The following is a 20,576-nucleotide window of genomic DNA, read 5'->3' as shown; positions in this document are numbered from 1 at the left end:
TATGAGTTAAGGGACAGAGGGCGCAATTTTATAGTTTGCAGGAGGGCGCCGAACACCCTAGCACCGGCCCTTGGTTTAATCATTATTTTTTTCTTTAATTGTTCCACAGGTGCAGCTCAAAGATCTATTTTATTACATTTGCCCTGCCACAGGTTCAGGTTAATACGGTAGTTCCTTTAAGTCACTTTCATATTAAAGTACTGTTGTTAAGCCCATACTGAACCATGGTGCGTACAACATTGTTGTTTTGAGGAGGGGTACACGGTTACACTTCACAGAATGGGATAAAGAAAAGAAAATATTCCAGTGTTACCTGGAGGATTGCAAACACATATAGCAGAACGTATTATAGCCAAAATGCTTTACAATGAACCTAATATATGTCACCACTTTCCTCTTCTGTCTGATAACACGGAATATCATGTAATATGAAAATGAACAACAAAGTTGTTGGAACTTTTAATTTACTTTTTCCATAAAACAAAAATTCACAAAATGCAATGTTAAGATATTATTATTATTATTATTATTAATGATGATGATGATGATGATCATCATCATTTTCTTATTATTATTTCAAATTAAAATAATAATAATAATAATAATAATAATAATTTTATTTATGTAGCACTCTCTCTCCAATAGGATGCTGCATTTCTTCTGTCAAATGCTTTATATGGTTTATCGTACACCTTTATATCTTCAAAGTTTAATGTCATCAAAAATACAAGGGTGATGCAGTTTGTGGTTAATTCCTATATGTGACATAGACTCTGACTCACAGAGTATGGTAATATCCCATCCCTCCTTTATCAGTACACTCACCCAGGACACCACTCTTCCATTAAAACACGGGAGCTTTGCGTTGTCATCTGAAATCTCTTCTTTGACCACCCTGAAAGATTGATGTAACACAAGAATTAGTGCCTGAATGTTTTGTCATCTCAACAGCTATTTGACTCTCACTCCTATATAACCTCCAGAAATATATTGTCTTTTCATAGCCAAGTATCCTCTCCTTCTGTAATCCCTGTCAATTGACTCAACAAGACAGCTGTCATCACTATAATATGTTGACAAGTCATTGACAACAGTACAAGGATAGACAGTCTATAATTACTTGTTTAATGTGGCTTTGATTAATGAATATATTTTGAGTAGATATGACGTCACTATAATGATACTGTAGTCAGAAAATTCTCTACAAGGGAAGCAGTTAGTTTCCCGACGAACGGCATCCCGGCGGTCAATATACCGAAGTCGGGATCCCGATGGAGGACAAAAATCCGGCGTCACTATACTGACACCAAACGGGATGCCGGCGTCAAAATACAGACAGCTGGCACCCCGATCGTCCTAAGAGCGGGACGCACTGCCTTCCTGCCGCGGGGGGGGGGGGGGAAATGTTAGGCTTAGGCTGCAGAAGGGGGGTTAGGTTTAGGCTGCATCACAGGAAAGGTTAGGGTTAGGCACCGGAAACGGGGGGTTAGGGTTAGGCACATAGAAGGGGAGGGAAGGGTTAGGCACCAAGCGGGGAGGGTTCGGTTTAGGCAGCGGGGAATGGAGGATTAGGGTTAGGCACCAAGCGGGGAGGGTTCGGTTTAGGCAGCGGGGAATGGAGGATTAGGGTTAGGCACCAAGCGGGGAGGGTTAGGTTTAGGCAGCGGGGAATGGAGGATTAGGGTTAGGCACCAAGTGGGGAGGGTTCGGTTTAGGCAGCGGGGAATGGAGGATTAGGGTTAGGCACCAAGCGGGGAGGGTTAGGTTTAGGCAGCGGGGAATGGAGGATTAGGGTTAGGCACCAAGCGGGGAGGGTTAGGTATAGGCAGCAGGGAATGGAGGATTAGGGTTAGGCACCAAGCGGGGAGGGTTCGGTTTAGGCAGCGGGGAATGGAGGATTAGTGTTAGGCACCAAGCGGGGAGGGTTAGGATTAGGCACCACCCGGGAGGGTTAGAGTTAGGCACCCACAAGGGAGGGTTATGGTAGGGAAAAGGTGAGGGTTAGGGGGCTTAATGGGGGGCTGCCAGGATTTTGATGAACGGGATGTCAATGTCGGTATAATTACCGCTGGCATCCCGTCCATCGGCAAATCATACTGATCCCCTTTACAATCACTTAGCAAACCTAGCCAATAGGAAAGCCTTTGCCTTTGGTCTCCAGAATTAAATGAGGAACCTACAGGGTGCTTAAAAAAAGGATACTGAAACTTGTATGTGTATTTTATGTATCGTATGTCTTACAGCAGACATTGAGTAACAGCCGGTATGCCACAATATGCCATCCAGGAACACTTATGGTGTATGGAACATTATTTCCGAAGTTACAGGACAGGACGGAATGGCGAGCTTTCCCTAGCATTCATAACAACTGGGTTCCAAGACAACTTCCAGAGACCTGCACCACTAAACAAAACTATTCTGTCTTTGGGGGAAATGTTGCGGCAAACAGGATTCGTGGCTTATCATAATAAAATATGTTCTGGCAGACTCTGCAGCAACATGATCAATGTATGCCGAAGGGAAAAAAGTTTCAGTTAGCAAAATTTGCATTTAAAATGTGGTTGCTCCCCGAATATGTTGCATAGATTCGTAATGCAATATGTTTAAATTTAGCACAACTGATCAATATTCGGATGCCAGGTTTGCAAGAAAGCTCTGTCCTGGCAATGTGTCCGCATCAGGCTTTCGAGAAAGTGAAAGCCTTCACTTGCAGAGGCACACTCTGCACATGCCCAGTCGTAAAGTGCAGTGTGTGGAGACATCATGCAGCCTGTGTCGGATAGGACACTGGCTGCATGGAGAAAGAAAATAAATGTCTGCCATAGAAAATAAATAATAAATAGCTTACATTCACTCAGGGATCACTGAGCACCATCTGTAACCTGGTGCACCGAGTTGTTTGGTCAACTGAGCTGCTCCCAGCCAGCACCTCAACTCCTCAACTGACCACAAAGATAAGCTTATCGGGTTACAGAACCAGCCCACCGATCACCAATTCCTGTATGCAGGCAAGCTATTTTTTATTTTTCTATTACAAACATTTATCTTTCTGCATAGCCAGATGTCCCAATCTGTTGGGTAAGGGATGGGTTAGCTGCTGGACGGATTGCAGTTCAGCCCACTCAGCTCACTCACTGTCAGTGACATCAGTTCTCAGCAGAGCAGGAGAATGGGGGAACGATCTCCCTCTCTGCACACAGATCCCATCTGCTGAACGGAGAGAAGCCTTGGCCATCTGAAGATGGCGTTAGTTTAGTGAGGTTCCCTCCAGTAGTATTACAATTTCACAATAATAAATCTGACCTGATCGCATTTCAAATTACACCTGTTTTCACATTATTTTAGTAAAACAATACTGATAAATATGTCCCAAAATTATTTAAAAAAAATCATAAAATAAGGCTTGTAAACATTTTGCTCCTGCATTTTGGAGAACTAATCAGGGCCTGATTTACGAACATGATTCCAATAATGAAACATAATGTGCTGTTTTGGTTTGCTCACTTCAGATGTGTGCTAATGCACCTTAACTCCAGGTGCGCAAAGGCTCTTGTGCACGCGGCATGCATAATGTACATGATCAAAGTTATAATAAAACACAGCTCGCTATACATAGCTATAAAAACTGCAAAGCGCTAGACACTACAGTTAAAAGATGATTGGTTGGTACTTTATCTTTCTCTCCCAAATTTGATAGATCTCCCTCTTGGTAACATAGAGTGAATGCTATCAAACATTGGCCCTCATTCCAAATTGTTCGCTCGCTAGCTGCTTTTAGCAGCATTGCACACGCTAGGCCGCCGCTCTCTGGGAGTGTATCTTAGCTTAGCAGAAGTGCGAACGAAAGATCAGCAGAATTGCTACTAAATATTTTCTTGCAGTTTCTGAGTAGCTCCAGACCTACTCCTAGTTTGCGATCACCTCAGTCCGTTTAGTTCCTGGTTTGACATCACAAACACGCCCTGCGTTCGGCCAGCCACTCCCCCGTTTCTCCAGCCACTCCTGCGTTTTTATCTGGCACGCCTGCGTTTTTAGCACACTCCCTGAAAACGCTGAGTTGCCGCCCAGAAACACCCACTTCCTGTCAATCACACTCCGATCACTCGAGCGTTGAAAAAACGTCGCTCGAGCTTGTGTAAATCTACAAAGTTTTGTGTGAAAGTGCTTAGCGCATGCGCGCTGCGTACCATGCGCATGCGCATTTTCCACCTAATCGCTGCGTTGCGAAAAACGTCAATGAGCGAACAACTCAGAATGACCACCATTGAGAGGCCAGATACTGTACTTCTGAGGGCCAATGAAAGAGCTTGAGCCTTATCCTATGGATAGAGGAAGAGTGAGAGACATTTCAGGGTAATTTGAAATAGTAAGATAAAAATATTTCCGTAAGTATAGGAAAAGTTAAATAAGAATAAATTGCATTTATTACATTACAGACTGCTATAAAGGCATGAGGAGATCAGGTTTATCTAGAGAACAATCAGGGCCATTTCTAGCCAATTTGGCTCCCAGTGCGAGATTTAAAAATGCGCGCCCCCCCCCCCCATTCACATAATAAAAAATGTGCCCCCCCACCCCCCATAGATATAAAGAGGAAAAGCATGCGCGTGTGCTCCCGGCAAGGAAGGGGTGGTCTCGTTAAAATGGGCGTGGCTTTGTTAAGATGGGCGTGGTCTCATCTGATCTCATCATCACGGCCACCTCAGGATAAAAAAAAAAGTCCTCATTTTACACATTACAGCAGGCACGCGACCCCATTTTACACAGCACGGCAGGCAAGTGTCCCCATTTTACACAGCACGGTAGGCAAGTGTCCCCATTTTACACATTGCGGCAGGCACATGCCCCCATTTTACACATTGCGGCAGGAAAGTGTCCCCATTTTACACATTGCGGCAGGCACGTGCCCCCATTTTACACAGTACAACAGGCAAGTGTCCCCATTTTACACATTGCGGCAGGCACGTGCCCCCATTTTACACAGTACGACAGGCAAGTGTCCCCATTTTACACATTGCGGCAGGCACGTGCCCCCATTTTACACATTCCGGCAGGCAAGTGTCCCCATTTTACACATTACGGCAGGCAAGTGTCCCCATTTTACACATTAAGGCAGGCAAGAGTCCCCATTTTACACATTCCGGCAGACTGCGTCCCCATTTTACACATTCCGGCAGGCAAGAGTCCCCATTTTACATATTACGGCAGGCAAGTGTCCCCATTTTACACATTCCGGCAGACAGGTGTCCCCATTTTACACCGTACGGTAGGTGGTGGGGGGGGGGAAGGGAGGGAGAGAGAGGGAGAGGGGCTGACTTACATTTGAAGCGGTTCTTCCCGCTCTTCAGCCGCCTCTCCCTCGTCTGCGCAGCGCCGGCCGGCTTGGCTCCCCCTTCTCCCTCCTCCTGGGTGCCCAACTCGGGGGGGCGTGGTTTCACGGAATGACGCGATTGCGTCGTGACGTTGCGATGCAAACGCGTCATTCCGCAAAACCCCGCCCCCCGAGCTGGGCACTTGGGAGGAGAGGGAGGGGGGATTCAAAGTGCTCAAGAAGTGCCGCGGCGGGCGCCCCGTGCAGTTGCACGGCTCGCCCGCCGCAAGAAACGGCACTGTTCCCAGGGACACCTCCAGTGCGCATGCACAAATCACTCGGAAATGGCAATGATGGAGTAAGTTGCAGCCAGAACGAGGACTAATGACCCAAGCTCATCTTATTACACTAGACTAGAGATGGTATATAAGTATGAAAAGACCCCATGGAAATTACCTGCTTATACGTCTAATCTACTTTACCTAGGTCAAAGGTTACAAATGTATAAAACTAAGGAAGGAGCTATGGATGCAACCATTCTGTTAGACAACACTCTCTTCTTTGTCTTCCAACTTTGCACAAGGTTTTAGACTATCTGTACAAACACTGGAAGGAATGGAGGGGACAAATCCTGTCTTATTTAGATAAAGTAAAGTGGTCAAGCAGCTGCTCACTCAACGCCTACACTTTAAAAATCAATGGGCAGAATCCACTAAACATAAAAAGGCCTGTTAAGGGATTAGGGGAACAATAAAGTGTATTACAAAGTAGTGTGTGGGGAATGTCAAGTAAGAGTACAGCCTAGCCAAGTCAGGTCAGGCATAGCCAGAGTGCCTCAACTCCCTGGCTCTTCTCTCTTTACTGGAGTAGTTGTCTCCAGAATAAAGGAAGCAGAATTCTACATTCAGCAGGACTTAACGTGTTACCTACTTGTTTAGCTGATGTAAACATTTGCAAAAATTATAGAGTAAAAACTTTTACAAAACTTTTAAGGGGCTATTTCCTCCCTTATATACACCTCTGGGGAGTAATCCCCCTCACCCCTTATTAAATTAGCACACTTTTTTTTTTGTTGTTAAAAAATGTCTTTAAGCTTTCTCACGGGTGTAGTATGGTATACCGGCGCCGGGATCCCGACCGCCAGCATACCGACAGCTGGGTGAGTGCAAATGAGCCCCTTGCGAGCTCACTACGCTGCGGGCACGGTGGCGCGCTACAAGTGCAACGCTGTTTATTCTCCCTCCAGGGGGGCCGTGGACCCCCAAGAGGGAGAATAGTTGTCGGTATGCCGGGTGTCGGGATTCCATCGCTGGTATACTGACCGCCGGGATCCCAACAGCCGGCATACTGAATACCACCCCTTTCTCCCAGTGCTTACTTGCAATGATATCTTTTCCAAGCTGATAGTGCTAACAGTTCACCAAAATCCATTTTTTGGCAGTACGGATGGTGTAATGGTTAGCATTACTGCTAAGAATTTCTGGTGCTCAGATTTCTGTTGCGGTTGTTCCCATTGGGCCCTATTGTCTGCCGGACTGGCAGACCGAGAGTTCCAGTACGAGTCATCAATTTATGAATATTGATTGAATCATTGTGTCAGTATTACACTATTGCCTATCCTTATTTTGTTGAGGTAATGAGGAATGCAAATTAGGAACAAAGCACCAAGAAGGAACTGTGTAAAGGGGCTAATCGTCCATGCATTAAGTATCCCTATATCTGTGCGCTTTTTCTGTGTGGTGGTATCTCACGTCAAATGTTTCTGTCTTGAGTGTGGGTGACACTCACTTCCACCTATACTTAATTAGCAGCCTATTTGCACATGGGTGCATTCTTTTTGTTTTTGTTTACAGGGACAGACTAGATGGGCTAAGTCAGAGGTTCCCAAACTGTGTGCCGTGGCTCCCTGGGGTGCTTCGGGACACTTGCAGGGGTGCCCAAGGTTGGTGGTCCAGGACCAATTCAAATTATTCATGGTCAATATAATAGGCAAAACCAGTGCTGGTGGCTGCCAGTCATAAAATATGTGGCCAAACAGAAGCAAATCTTGTCCCTAACCACACAACTGACCCTAAGGATGACATATAAACGCGATCTACTTAATGCAATATTTCTTTCTAAATTTCTCAATAAGAAATTTTTGGCCTAAGGGTGCCGTGAAAAAAAATCTGATAATCTAGGGCGCCGTGATTCAAAAAAGTTTGGAAACCACTGGGCTAAGTGGTTCTTATCTGATGTCAAAAATAAGATTTTACTCACCGATAAATCTATTTCTCGTAGTCCGTAGTGGATGCTGGGACTCCGTAAGGACCATGGGGAATAGCGGCTCCGCAGGAGACAGGGCACAAGAATAAAAGCTTTAGGATCAGGTGGTGTGCACTGGCTCCTCCCCCTATGACCCTCCTCCAAGCCTCAGTTAGGATACTGTGCCCGGACGAGCGTACATAATAAGGAAGGATATTGAATCCCGGGTAAGACTCATACCAGCCACACCAATCACACCGTACAACTCGTGATCTGAACCCAGTTAACAGTATGATAAACGAAAAGAGCCTCTGAAAAGATGGCTCACAACAATAATAACCCGAATTTTTGTAACAATAACTATATACAAGTATTGCAGACAATCCGCACTTGGGATGGGCGCCCAGCATCCACTACGGACTACGAGAAATAGATTTATCGGTGAGTAAAATCTTATTTTCTCTGACGTCCTAGTGGATGCTGGGACTCCGTAAGGACCATGGGGATTATACCAAAGCTCCCAAACGGGCGGGAGAGTGCGGATGACTCTGCAGCACCGAATGAGAGAACTCCAGGTCCTCCTCAGCCAGGGTATCAAATTTGTAGAATTTAGCAAACGTGTTTGCCCCTGACCAAGTAGCTGCTCGGCAAAGTTGTAAAGCCGAGACCCCTCGGGCAGCCGCCCAAGATGAGCCCACTTTCCTTGTGGAATGGGCTTTTACAGATTTTGGCTGTGGCAGGCCTGCCACAGAATGTGCAAGCTGAATTGTACTACAAATCCAACGAGCAATCGTCTGCTTAGAAGCAGGAGCACCCAGCTTGTTGAGTGCATACAGGATAAACAGATTTTCTGACTCCAGCCGTCCTGGAAACATATATTTTCAGGGCCCTGACAACGTCAAGCAACTTGGAGTCCTCCAAGTCCCTAGTAGCCGCAGGTACCACAATAGGTTGGTTCATGTGAAATGCAGAAACCACCTTAGGGAGAAATTGAGGACGAGTCCTCAATTCTGCCCTGTCAGAATGAAAAATTAAGTAAGGGCTTTTATATGATAAAGCCGCCAATTCTGACACACGCCTGGCTGAAGCCAGGGCTAACAGCATCGACACCTTCCATGTGAGATATTTTAAGTCCACAGTGGTGAGTGGTTCAAACCAATGTGACGTTAGGAAACTCAAAACAACATTGAGATCCCAAGGTGCCACTGGAGGCACAAAAGGAGGCTGTATATGCAGTACCCTTTTACAAATGTCTGAACTTCAGGCACGGAAGCCAGTTCTTTCTGGAAGAAAATCGACAGGGCCGAAATTTGAACCTTAATGGACCCTAATTTTAGGCCCATAGACAGTCCTGTTTGCAGGAAATGGAGGAAACGACCCAGTTGAAATTCCTCTGTAGGGGCCTTCTTGGCCTCACACCACGCAACATATTTTCGCCAAATGCGGTGATAATGTTTTGCGGTTACATCCTTCCTGGCTTTGATCAGGGTAGGGATGACTTCATCTGGAATGCCTTTTTCCTTCAGGATCCGGCGTTCAACCGCCATGCCGTCAAACGCAGCCGCGGTAAGTCTTGGAACAGACAAGGCCCCTGCTGGAGCAGGTCCTTTCTTAGAGGTAGAGGCCACGTGTCTTCCGTGAGCATCTCTTGAAGTTCCGGGTACCAAGTCCTTCTTGGCCAATCCGGAACCACGAGTATAGTTCTTACTTCTCTCCTTCTTATGATTCTCAGTACTTTTGGTATGAGAGGCAGAGGAGGGAACACATACACTGACTGGTACACCCACGGTGTTACCAGAGCGTCCACCGCTATTGCCTGAGGGTCCCTTGACCTGGCGCAATACCTGTCAAGTTTCTTGTTTAGACGGGACGCCATCATGAACACTGCTGACAGTGCTATCACATGATTTTTCGCCCAGCGAAGAATCCTTGCAGCTTCTGCCATTGCCCTCCTGCTTCTCGTGCCGCCCTGTCTGTTTACGTGGGCGACTGACGTGATGTTGTCCGATTGGATCAATACCGCCTGACCCTGAAGCAGGGGTTTCGCTTGACTTAGGGCATTGTAAATGGCCCTTAGTTCCAGAATGTTTATATGAAGAGATGTTTCCATGCTTGACCACAAGCCCTGGAAATTTCTTCCCTGTGTGACTGCTCCCCAGCCTCTCAGGCTGGCATCCGTGGTCACCAGGATCCAATCCTGAATGCCAAATCTGCGGCCCTCTAGTAGATGAGCACTCTGCAGCCACCACAGAAGAGACACCCTTGTCCTTGGCGACAGGGTTATCCGCTGATGCATCTGAAGATGCGATCCGGACCATTTGTCCAGTAGATCCCACTGAAACGTTCTTGCATGGAATCTTCCGAATGGAATCGCTTCGTAAGAAGCCACCATTTTTCCCAGGACCCTCGTGCACTGATGCACTGACACCTGGCCTGGTTTTAGGAGGTTCCTGACTAGCTCGGATAACTCCCTGGCCTTCTCCTCCGGGAGAAACACCTTCTTCTGGACTGTGTCCAGAATCATTCCTAGGAACAGTAGACGTGTCGTTGGAATCAGCTGCGATTTTGGAATATTTAGGATCCACCCGTGCTGACGTAACACTACCTGAGATAGTGCTACTCTGACTTCTAACTGTTCCCTGGACCTTGCCCTTATCAGGAGATCGTCCAAGTAAGGGATAATTAAGATGCCTTTTCTTCGAAGAAGAATCATCATTTCGGCCATTACCTTGGTAAAGACCCGAGGTGCCGTGGACAACCCAAACGGCAGTGTCTGAAACTGATAATGACAGTTTTGTACTACAAACCTGAGGTACCCTTGGTGAGAAGGGTAGATTGGGACGTGGAGATAAGCATCTTTGATGTCCAGAGACACCATATAGTCCCCTTCTTCCAGGTTCGCTATCACTGCTCTGAGTGACTCCATCTTGAATTTGAACCTTTTTATGTAAGTGTTCAAGGATTTCAGATTTAAAATTGGTCTCACCGAGCCGTCCGGCTTCGGTACCACAAACAGCGTGGAATAATACCCCTTTCCTTGTTGTAGGAGGGGTACCTTGATTATCACCTGCTGGGAATACAGCTTGTGAATGGCTTCCAAAACTGCCTCCCTGTCGGAGGGAGACTTTGGTAGAGCAGACTTCAGGAACCGGCGAGGGGGAAACGCCTCGAATTCCAGTTTGTACCCCTGCGATACTACCTGTAGAATCCAGGGGTCCACTTGCGAGTGAGCCCACTGCGCGTTGAAATTCTTGAGACGGGCCCCCACCGTCTCTGAGTCTGCTTGTAAAGCCCCAGCGTCATGCTGAAGACTTGGCAGAAGCAGGGGAGGGCTTCTGCTCCTGGGAAGCGGCTGCATGGTGCAGTCTTTTTCCTCTTCCTCTGCCCCGGGGCAGAAATGAGTGGCCTTTTGCTCGCTTGTACTTATGGGAACGAAAGGACTGAGTTTGAAAAGACGGTGTCTTTTTCTGCTGATGTGAGGTGACCTGGGGTAAAAAGGTGGACTTTCCAGCCGTTGCCGTGGCCACCAGGTCCGATAGACCAGCCCCAAATAACTCCTCCCCTTTATACGGCAATACTTCCATATGTCGTTTGGAATCCGCATCCCCTGACCACTGTCGCGTCCATAATGCTCTTCTGGCAGAAATGGACATAGCACTTACTCTTGATGCCAGGGTGCAAATATCCCTCTGTGCATCACGCATATATAGTAATGCATCCTTCAAATGCTCTATAGTTAACAATATATTGTCCCTGTCCAGGGTATCAATATTTTCAGTCAGGGAATCCGACCACGCGACTCCAGCACTGCACATCCAGGCTGAAGCGAAAGCTGGTCGCAGTATAACACCAGTATGTGTGTATATACTTTTTAGGATATTTTCCAGCCTTCTATAAGCTGGTTCTTTGAGGGTGGCCGTATCAGGAGACGGTAACGCTACTTGTTTAGATAAACGTGTGAGCGCTTTATCTACCCTAGGGGGTGTTTCCCAACGCGCCCTAACCTCTGGCGGGAAAGGGTATAGTGCCAATAAATTTATTAGAAATTAGCAGTTTTTTGTCGGGGGAAACCCACGCTTTATCACACACCTCATTTAATTCATCTGACTCAGGAAAAACTATTGGTAGTTTTTTCACACCCCACATAATACCCTTCTTTGTGGTACTTGTAGTGTCAGAAATGTTCAATGCCTCCTTCATTGCCGTGATCATGTAACGTGTGGCCCTACTGGACATTACGTTTGTCTCCTCACCGTCGACACTAGACTCAGTATCTGTGTCTGGGTCTGTGTCGACCCACTGAGGTAACGGGCGTTTTAGGGCCCCTGACGGTGTCTGAGACGCCTGGACAGGCACTAATTGATTTGCCGGCTGTCTCATGTCGTCAACAGTTTTTGCAAAGTGCTGACATTGTCACGTAATTCTTTAAATACGATCATCCAGTCAGGTGTCGACTCCCTAGGGGGTGACATCACTAACCCAGGCAATTGCTCCGCCTCCACATCATTTTCCTCCTCATACATGTCGACACACACGTACCGACACACAGCACACACACCGGGAATGCTCTGATAGAGGACAGGACCCCACCAGCCCTTTGGAGAGACAGAGGGAGAGTTTGCCAGCACACACCAAGCGCTATATATATATACAGGGATAACCTTATATAAGTGTTACTCCCTTTTATAGCTGCTGTTTTTATTATTAGCTGCCAATAGTGCCCCCCCTTCTCTTTTTTACCCTGATTCTGTAGCAGGTCTGCAGGGGAGAGTCAGGGAGCCGTCCTTCCAGCGAAGCTGTGAGGGAAAATGGCGCTTGTGTGCTGAGGAGATAGGCTCCGCCCCTTCACGACGTCCTTATCTCCCGCTCTTTTCTGGAAAAATGGCAGGGGTTAAATACATCCATATAGCCCAGGAGCTCTATGTGATGTATTTCTTTTTGCCAACCTAAGGTATATCTGTTATATTGCGTCTCAGGGCGCTCCCCCCCAGCGCCCTGCACCCTCAGTGACCGGAGTGTGAAGTGTGCTGAGAGCAATGGCACACAGCTGCGGTGCTGTGCGCTACCTTAGTTGAAGACAGGACCGTCTTCTGCCGCCGATTTCACCGGACCTCTTCGCTCTTCTGGCTCTGTAAGGGGGCGGCTCCGGGACCCATCCAGGCTGAACCTGTGATCGTCCCTCTGGAGCTAATGTCCAGTAGCCTAAGAAGCCCAATCCACTCTGCACGCAGGTGAGTTCGCTTCTTCTCCCCTTAGTCCCACGATGCAGTGAGCCTGTTGCCAGCAGGACTCACTGAAAATAAAAAACCTAAAATAAACTTTTATTCTAAGCAGCTCAGGAGAGCCACCTAGCCTGCACCCTTCTCGTTCGGGCACAAAAATCTAACTGAGGCTTGGAGGAGGGTCATAGGGGGAGGAGCCAGTGCACACCACCTGATCCTAAAGCTTTTATTCTTGTGCCCTGTCTCCTGCGGAGCCGCTATTCCCCATGGTCCTTACGGAGTCCCAGCATCCACTAGGACGTCAGAGAAACTCTATGTTTCTATGTAATCCCTCTCACTTTAATCAAAACAGTTCTGTAATTTAGAAGGAGGACACAGCTTCTAGGGACCTCCCAGTCAGTGACTGCAGTATTTAAAAAAATACAAAAAAACACTACACTCTAATACTAATTTTTTTGTGGGCATATGCATACATTTTAATGAACTTTGGTATAAACACAATGGACATAATTATTCTTACTATTGTTTTAGCTCTGTGTGATGGTTCTTACTTATATTTTGGCTCCAGTCTTTCTGTGATTTAAAAATGGTGGAAAATAAATTCCTTAGCTGCTGAGAGTGATGTGACTGTAATTTTATTTAATTGGATATTAATAGTGCTTAGTACTCATTTTGTAGAGTTGTATTAATGTAAAAGGAATTATATTCATTTGGTGAGATGGTCAAAACAGATTTAGCTAAAGTGAGCTATTGTTGATGTGGGGCATTTAATGTACAGCTTACTTTATATTGCATTTCCTTTTTTATCTGCTTTATTTTGAAATCAAACATTTGGAATCTGCTTTTTATATATCCTGCATTAGCCCTGGGACTAGTAGGGTTTAAATGAAGGTAAATAACAGAGATGCCCAGAGGTAGGAGGAGTGTGGGTACAATTAACCCAGATCCCAGGCTTGTCTTGGTTTCCAGGCCTCAAAGGAGGCGCAGCCATGCCCCAAAGCTGCTATAGGCACACCTCCTCTATCTGCATGCTGCGCAGAAATGACCTCTGTATTTGCAATAGGGTGTGGCCACATATAATGATACTGTCTGTCATTGATGACCATTATCTCTGTCCTGCCTGATAAGGTCTAATACATACTTGCCTAATGTCGCAGTTCATGTGGGAGATTTCTGAATTTCGGGGAGCACCCATGGACTCCCAGAAGAGTGAGTCACTCTTCTGCATCCTGCTCAATTTTTAGTAAAATGGGCAAGACGAGGTTCATGGTAAGTGTAACCATACTTGCCTACCTTACCCTCTCCATGAGGGAGGAAATGCTCTGTTCCTGGACTTTCCTGGTAATGTATGATTGCCATCACCTGTTGTGAGCTAGTTAATTGATAAGAAAGGTGTTTCACCACAGGTGATGGCAATCATACATTACCAGGAAAGTCCAGGAACAGAGCATTTTCTCCCTCATGGAGAGGGTCAGGTAGGCAAGTATGAGTGTAACACAATTCTAGTCTGTGTCCTTTTAGTCCCAGGTAAGTATGATATCAACATAGCATAAACTGTGCATAATCTTAGTAGCAGAGGTAACCTGAGGGAGCAGATGGTGCCACAGATATTTCTGTCAGTGCAACATGTAGGATGTGCTGTCTGCTCTGTAGCGTTGCCTAGGTTACAACAGCAGTCACATGGGGGAGAAAGTAGTCTTGTAAACGTTTCTATGAGCACAACAAGGAGGATGTGCTATAAGAACCATATTGTTATCTAAGATGTACAGTACTCATTTCTCTTAGGTCCTAGAGGATGCTGGGGACTCCGTAAGGACCATGGGGTTTAGACGGCTCCGCAGGAGACATGGGCACTTTAAGACTTTAGAATGGGTGTGCACTGGCTCCTCCCTCTATGCCCCTCCTCCAGACCTCAGTTAGCTCCTGTACCCAGTGGAGACTGGATGCACTGCAGGGGAGCTCTACTGAGTTTCTCTGAAAAGACTTTTGTTAGGTTTATTATTTTCAGGGAGCACTGCTGGCAACAGGCTCCCTGCATCGTGGGACTGAGGGGAGAGAAGCAGACCTACTTAAATGATAGTCTCTGCTTCTTAGGCTACTGGATACCATTAGCTCCAGAGGGTCGGAACGCAGGTCTCATCCTCGCCGTTCGTCCCGGAGCCGCGCCGCTGTCCTCCTCACAGAGCCGGAAGATAGAAGCCGGGTGAGTATGAGAAGAAAGAAGACTTCAAAGGCGGCAGAAGACTTCAGATCTTCAATGAGGTACACGCGCGGCGGTAACGCTGCGCGCCATTGCTCCCAACACACACACACACACACACACACACACACACACACACACACAGAAGGCACTGTACGGGTGCAGGGCGCAGGGGGGGCGCCCTGGGCAGCAATTATTACCTCAAAAACAGCACTGGCACAGGTCTCAGATACTGCGGAGGCAGTATAGTATAAAATCCCCGCCAGTATAAAGAAATTGAACGGGACCGAAGCCCGCCGTCGAGGGGGCGGGGCTTGATCCTCAAGCACTAACCAGCGCCATTTTCTCCACAGCATACTGCAGAGAAGTGCTCCCGGACTCTCTCTTGCTGAACAATAACAGGGGGCAAAAACGAGGGGGCACATTTATTTGAGCGCTATTTAGGCTGGGACCTTGGTTTCAATATATTGTGGCGCTGGGTGTGTGCTGGCATACTCTCTCTCTGTCTCACCAAAGGGCCTTATTGTGGGTCAGTCCCCATATTTATTTATCCCAGTGTGTGTGGGGGTGTCAGTACGTGTGTGTCGACATGTCTGAAGCGGAAGGCTCGTCTAGGGAGGATGCAGAGCAGATGGTGGTGGTGTCTCCGTCGGCACAGCCGAAACCTGATTGGGTGGACATGTGGAATGTTTTGAATGCTAATGTGGCTTTATTACAGATTGGACAAAGCAGAGTCCAAAGACAAGCAGGGAATTAACCCATGGCTTTTACTGTGTTCCAGGACCCTTCAGGGTCCCATAAACGTCCCTTTACCCAGTTAGCAGACACTGATACCGACACGGATTCCGACTCCAGTATCGACCAGGATGATGCAAGGTTGCACCCATGAGTTGCGAAAGTATTCAATATATGAATATTGCAATAAAAGATGTTTTGCATATCACAGAGGATTCCTCTGTCCCTGACACGAGGGTCTGCATGTTTAAGAAAAGTAACCTAACTCATGAGCTGACCGTTTTATTTAAAAAAAAAAAAAAAAGCTTGGGAGACTCCTGACATTAGACTGCAGGTTCCCAAGGGAATTATTATGGCGTATCCTTTCCCCTCAAAGGACAGGTTACGGTGGGAATCCTCGCCCACACTGGACAAGGCCTTAACGCGCTGGTCCAAAAAGGTAGCATTACCGTCCCCTGATACGGTGGCCCTATAGGATCCTGCGGATCGTAGGCAGGAATCTACCTTAAAATCAATTTATGCAACTACGGGAGCCCTATTTAGACCTGCAGTAGCGTCGGCTTGGGTAGGTAGCGCAATTACAGCTTGGGCTGATAACTTGTCTTATGACATTGACACCCTAGATAAAGATAGTATGGTGTTGACCTTAGGTCACATCAAGGACGCAGCACTATATATGAGAGAGGCTGCGAGAGATATTGGGCTTTTGGGTTCAAGAGCTAATGCCATGGCAGGTTCTGCTAGTAGGTCCCTGCGGACCCGTCAATGGACAGGTGATGCTGGCTCAAAGAGTCATATGGAGGCTTTACCTTGCAAGGGTGAAGTTTTATTTGGGGAGAGCCTCGCGGACCTGGTTTTCACAGCTACCGCGGGTAAGTCGTCTTTTTTGCATTACGTTCCCCCACAGCAAAAGGAAACACCCTAATAACAGATGCAGTCCTTTCGGTCGCGTAAGTTCAGAAAGGGGCGTGGCTTTCTTTCCTCGCCAGAGGTAGAGGTAGAGGGAATAGAACACCGGCTACGGCTAGTTCACAGAAAAATGTCCTCCCCGGCCTCCACCAAATTCATCAAAGAGGTGCTTCCACACCGATTTTCAAATCGGCCTTGCCAGCTACTTACCTGGAGAGGAAAATAGTTTTGGCTGCCATACTAAAGCTGTGTCAACAGCAAGTGATTATCATGGTTCCCCTAGTTCAACAGGGAAAAGGGTTTTATTCAACCCTGTTTGTGGTCCCAAAGCCGGATGGCTCGGTCAAACCAATTCTGAATCTAAAATCCCTAAACCTATATTTAAAGAGGTTCAAAATTCAAGATGGAATCTCTCAAGGCAAGGATATCCAGCCTGGAAAGGGGGGGGGGGGGGGTGATTTTATGGTGTCACTAGACATAAAGGATGCATACCTTCATGTCCTCATATATCCTCCTCATCGGGCGTACCTAAGATTCACTATACAGGATTGTCATTACCAGTTTCAGACGTTGCCGTTTGGGCTTTCCACGGCTCCGAGAATTTTCACCAAGGTAATGGCGGAAATGATGGTGCTCCTGCGCAAGCAAGGGGTCACAAGTATCACATACTTGGACGATCTCCTGATAAATGCGAGTTCAAGGGAACATTTATTAAAAACCGTGTCTCTCTCCCTGAGAGTACTACAACAGCACACCTGGATTCTAAATCTACCTAAGTAGTAGTTGGTTCCGACAACTCGGCTGTCTTTTTTGGGCATGATTCTGGAAACGGGAAAACAAAGGGTTTTTTTTCCCGGTAGAGAAAGCCCAGGAACTCCAGAACATGATCAAAGACCTGTTAAAGCCAAAAAGAGTGTCAGTTCATCGATACACTCGAGTATTGGGAAAAATGGTGGCGGCCTACGAGTCCATTCCATTCAGCAGGTTCCATGCATGGACTTTTCAGTGGGACCTTCTGGACAAGTGGTCAGGGTCCCATCTGCAGATACATCGGAAGATATCCTGTCCCCCAGGGCCAGGGTCTCTCTCTCTCTCCTGTGGTGGCTCCAGAGTACTCCCCTTCTAGAGGGTCGCAGGTTCGGCATTCAAGATTGGGTTCTTGTGACCAGGGACGCGAGCCTCCGAGGATGGGGAGCAGTCACAAAGGGGAAACAATTTTCAGGGAAAATGGTCAAGCCAGGAGGCTGGTCTACACATCAATATGCTGGAATTAAGGGCCATATACAACGGCCTCCGACAGGCGGAGAATCTTCTTCGCAACCTACCTGTTCTGTTACAGTCAGACAACGTCACAGCCGGGGCGCATGTACACCGCCAGGGCGGGACAAGAAACAGAGCAGCAATGGCAGATGCCACCAGGATTCTTCGCTGGGCGGAAAATCATGTAAGCGCTCTGTCAGTGGTCTTCATTCCGGGAGTAGACAACTGGGAAGCAGACTTCCTCAGCAGACACGATCTCCATCCAGGAGAGTGGGGACTTCATCAAGAAGTCTTTGCAGAGGTGACAAGTCGTTGGGGACTTCCTCAAATAGACATGATGGCGTCACGCCTCAACAGAAAGCTTCGGACGTATTGTTCCAGGTCAAGGGACCCTCAGGCAGTGGCAGTGGACGCCCTGGTGACACTGTGGGTGTTTCAGTCAGTCTCTGTGTTCCCTCCACTTCCTCGCATCTCAAGGATATTGAGAATCATAAGACGAACAAGAGTGCAGACAATACTCATTGTTCCAGATTGGCCTCGAAGGGCCTGGATTTCAGATCTTCAGGAAATGATCACAGAAGATCCGTGGCCTCTTCCTCTCAGGAAGGACCTGTTACTACAGGGGCCCTGTGTGTTCCAACACTTACCGCGGTTACGTTTGACGGCATGGCGGTTGAACACCAAATCCTAGCTAGGAAAGGTATTCCGGATGAAGTCGTCCCTACTCTTATTACAGCTAGGAAGGAGGTAACGGCGAAACACTATCACTGTATCGGGAGAAAATATGTGTCTTGGTGTGAAGCCAAGAATGCCCTAAGGATGATTCTCAACTGGGTAGTTTTCTCCATTTTCTGCAGTTAGGTGTGGATATGGCCTGTAGTTAGGCTCCATTAAGGTGCAGATTTCGGGTTTATCTATATTCTTTCAGAAGGAATTGGCTTCTCTCCCAGAAGTCCAGACTTTTGTAAAGGGAGTGTGGCTCATCCAACCTCCTTTTGTGCCTCCAGTGGCACCGTGGGACCTTAACATGGTGTTACAGTTCCTTAAATCACACTGATTTGAACCTCTTCAAACAGTTGAATTGAAGTTACTCACTTGGAAAGTGGTCATGGTTTTGGCCTTGGCATCTGCAAGGTAGGTGTCCGAATTGGCGGCTTTGTCTTACAAGAGCCCCTATCTGATTATCCATGCGGATAGAGCAGAGTTGAGGACTCGTCCACATTTTCTGCCTAAGGTGGTTTAGTCATTTCATATGAACCAACCTATTGTGGTGCCTGTGGCTACGGGTGCCTTGGAGGATTCCAAGTCCCTCGATGTAGTCAGGGCCTTAAAGATTTATATCGCCAGAACGGCTAGGGTTAGGAAATCAGAAGCACTGTTTGTCCTGTATGCAGCCAACAAGGTTGGCGCTCCTGCGTCTAAACAGACTATTGCTCGCTGGATCTGTAACACAATTCCGCAGGCTCATTCTACGGCTGGATTGCCGGTTCCAAAATTCGGTAAAGGCCAATTCCACTAGGAAGGTGGGCTCTTCTTGGGCGGCTGCCCGAGGCGTCTTGGCATTACAGCTTTGCCGAGCTGCTACTTGGTCAGGTTCAAACACTTTTGCAAGATTCTACAAGTTTGATACCCTGGCTGATGAGGACCTCATGTTTGCTCAATCGGTGCTGCAGAGTCATCCGCACTCTCCCGCCCGGTCTGGAGCTTTGGTATAATCCCCATGGTCCTTACGGAGTCCCCAGCATCCTCTAGAACGTAAGAGAAAATAAGATTTTAAACCTACCGGTAAATCTTTTTCTCCTAGTCCGTAGAGGATGCTGGGCGCCCGTCCCAGTGCGGAAAATTTCTGCAAGGCTTGTATATAGTTGTTGCTTACATAAGGGTTATGTTACGGTTGAGATCAGTCTCGGGCTGATGCTGTTGTTCATGCTGTTAACTGGTTTAGTATATACCATGTTGTACGGTGTGTATGGTGTGGGCTGGTATGTATCTCGCCCTTAGATTAACAAAAATCCTTTCCTCGTACTGTCAGTCTCCTCTGGGCACAATCCTTTCTGAGGTCTGGAGGAGGGGCATAGAGGGAGGAGCCAGTGCACACCCATTCTAAAGTCTTAAAGTGCCCATGTCTCCTGCGGAGCCGTCTATACCCCATGGTCCTTACGGAGTCCCCAGCATCCTCTACGGACTAGGAGAAAAAGATTTACCGGTAGGTTTAAAATCTTATTTTTATTGGTGTCTGATATAGATTTTGCACTCACATCCATTACTGGTATATGTGATCACTGGTTTTCACCTTGCAAAACTAAAGGCTATTAATTTGGGGTGTGGTATTTTAGGTTGACAGTTATCATGTCGACATGCATAAGGTCATCATGAGGATGTCCACAAGGATGAAACGTTGACAGTGACCATTCATCATGTCTACAAGGGTGACATGTCAACACGATAGAATGCCAAACTAACGTCCCTGGTGGCCCAGTGGTCACTTATATGGTGCCGGCGTTAGACGTATTTCCAGCATTTTCTTCCGGATCCCGGCGTCCATGTGAGCGCAGTACCGGTGTAAACTGGTGACTCAGCTGTGCTCTGGTGAGAATAATCCTCCTAATCCCTACCCCTCCTCCTAGTGCCTAACCCTAACACCCCCAACCCCTACAGCCTAACCTTAACTTCCCCTCAGTGTAACCCTGTCAGC

General features: G+C 47.2%; 1 protein-coding gene across 4 annotated transcripts in view; it reads right to left on the bottom strand.

The window, feature by feature from the left end:
* DVL1 (dishevelled segment polarity protein 1) overlaps nucleotides 1-20,576 on the bottom strand; it is a 533,415-nt gene that overhangs the window by 322,973 nt on the left and 189,866 nt on the right. For all 4 annotated transcript variants that reach the window (XM_063943028.1, XM_063943025.1, XM_063943027.1 and 1 more), the window contains exon 2: nucleotides 826-895. In XM_063943028.1, the coding sequence (XP_063799098.1) occupies nucleotides 826-895 (70 nt within the window). The remainder of the gene's footprint in view (nucleotides 1-825; nucleotides 896-20,576) is intronic.

The sequence above is a fragment of the Pseudophryne corroboree genome, chromosome 10 (genome assembly GCF_028390025.1).
Source record: "Pseudophryne corroboree isolate aPseCor3 chromosome 10, aPseCor3.hap2, whole genome shotgun sequence".
NCBI classification, from domain to species: Eukaryota; Metazoa; Chordata; class Amphibia; order Anura; family Myobatrachidae; genus Pseudophryne; species Pseudophryne corroboree.
Note: the sequence above shows the minus strand (reverse complement) of the source record. Positions and strands in the feature narration are given on the sequence as shown.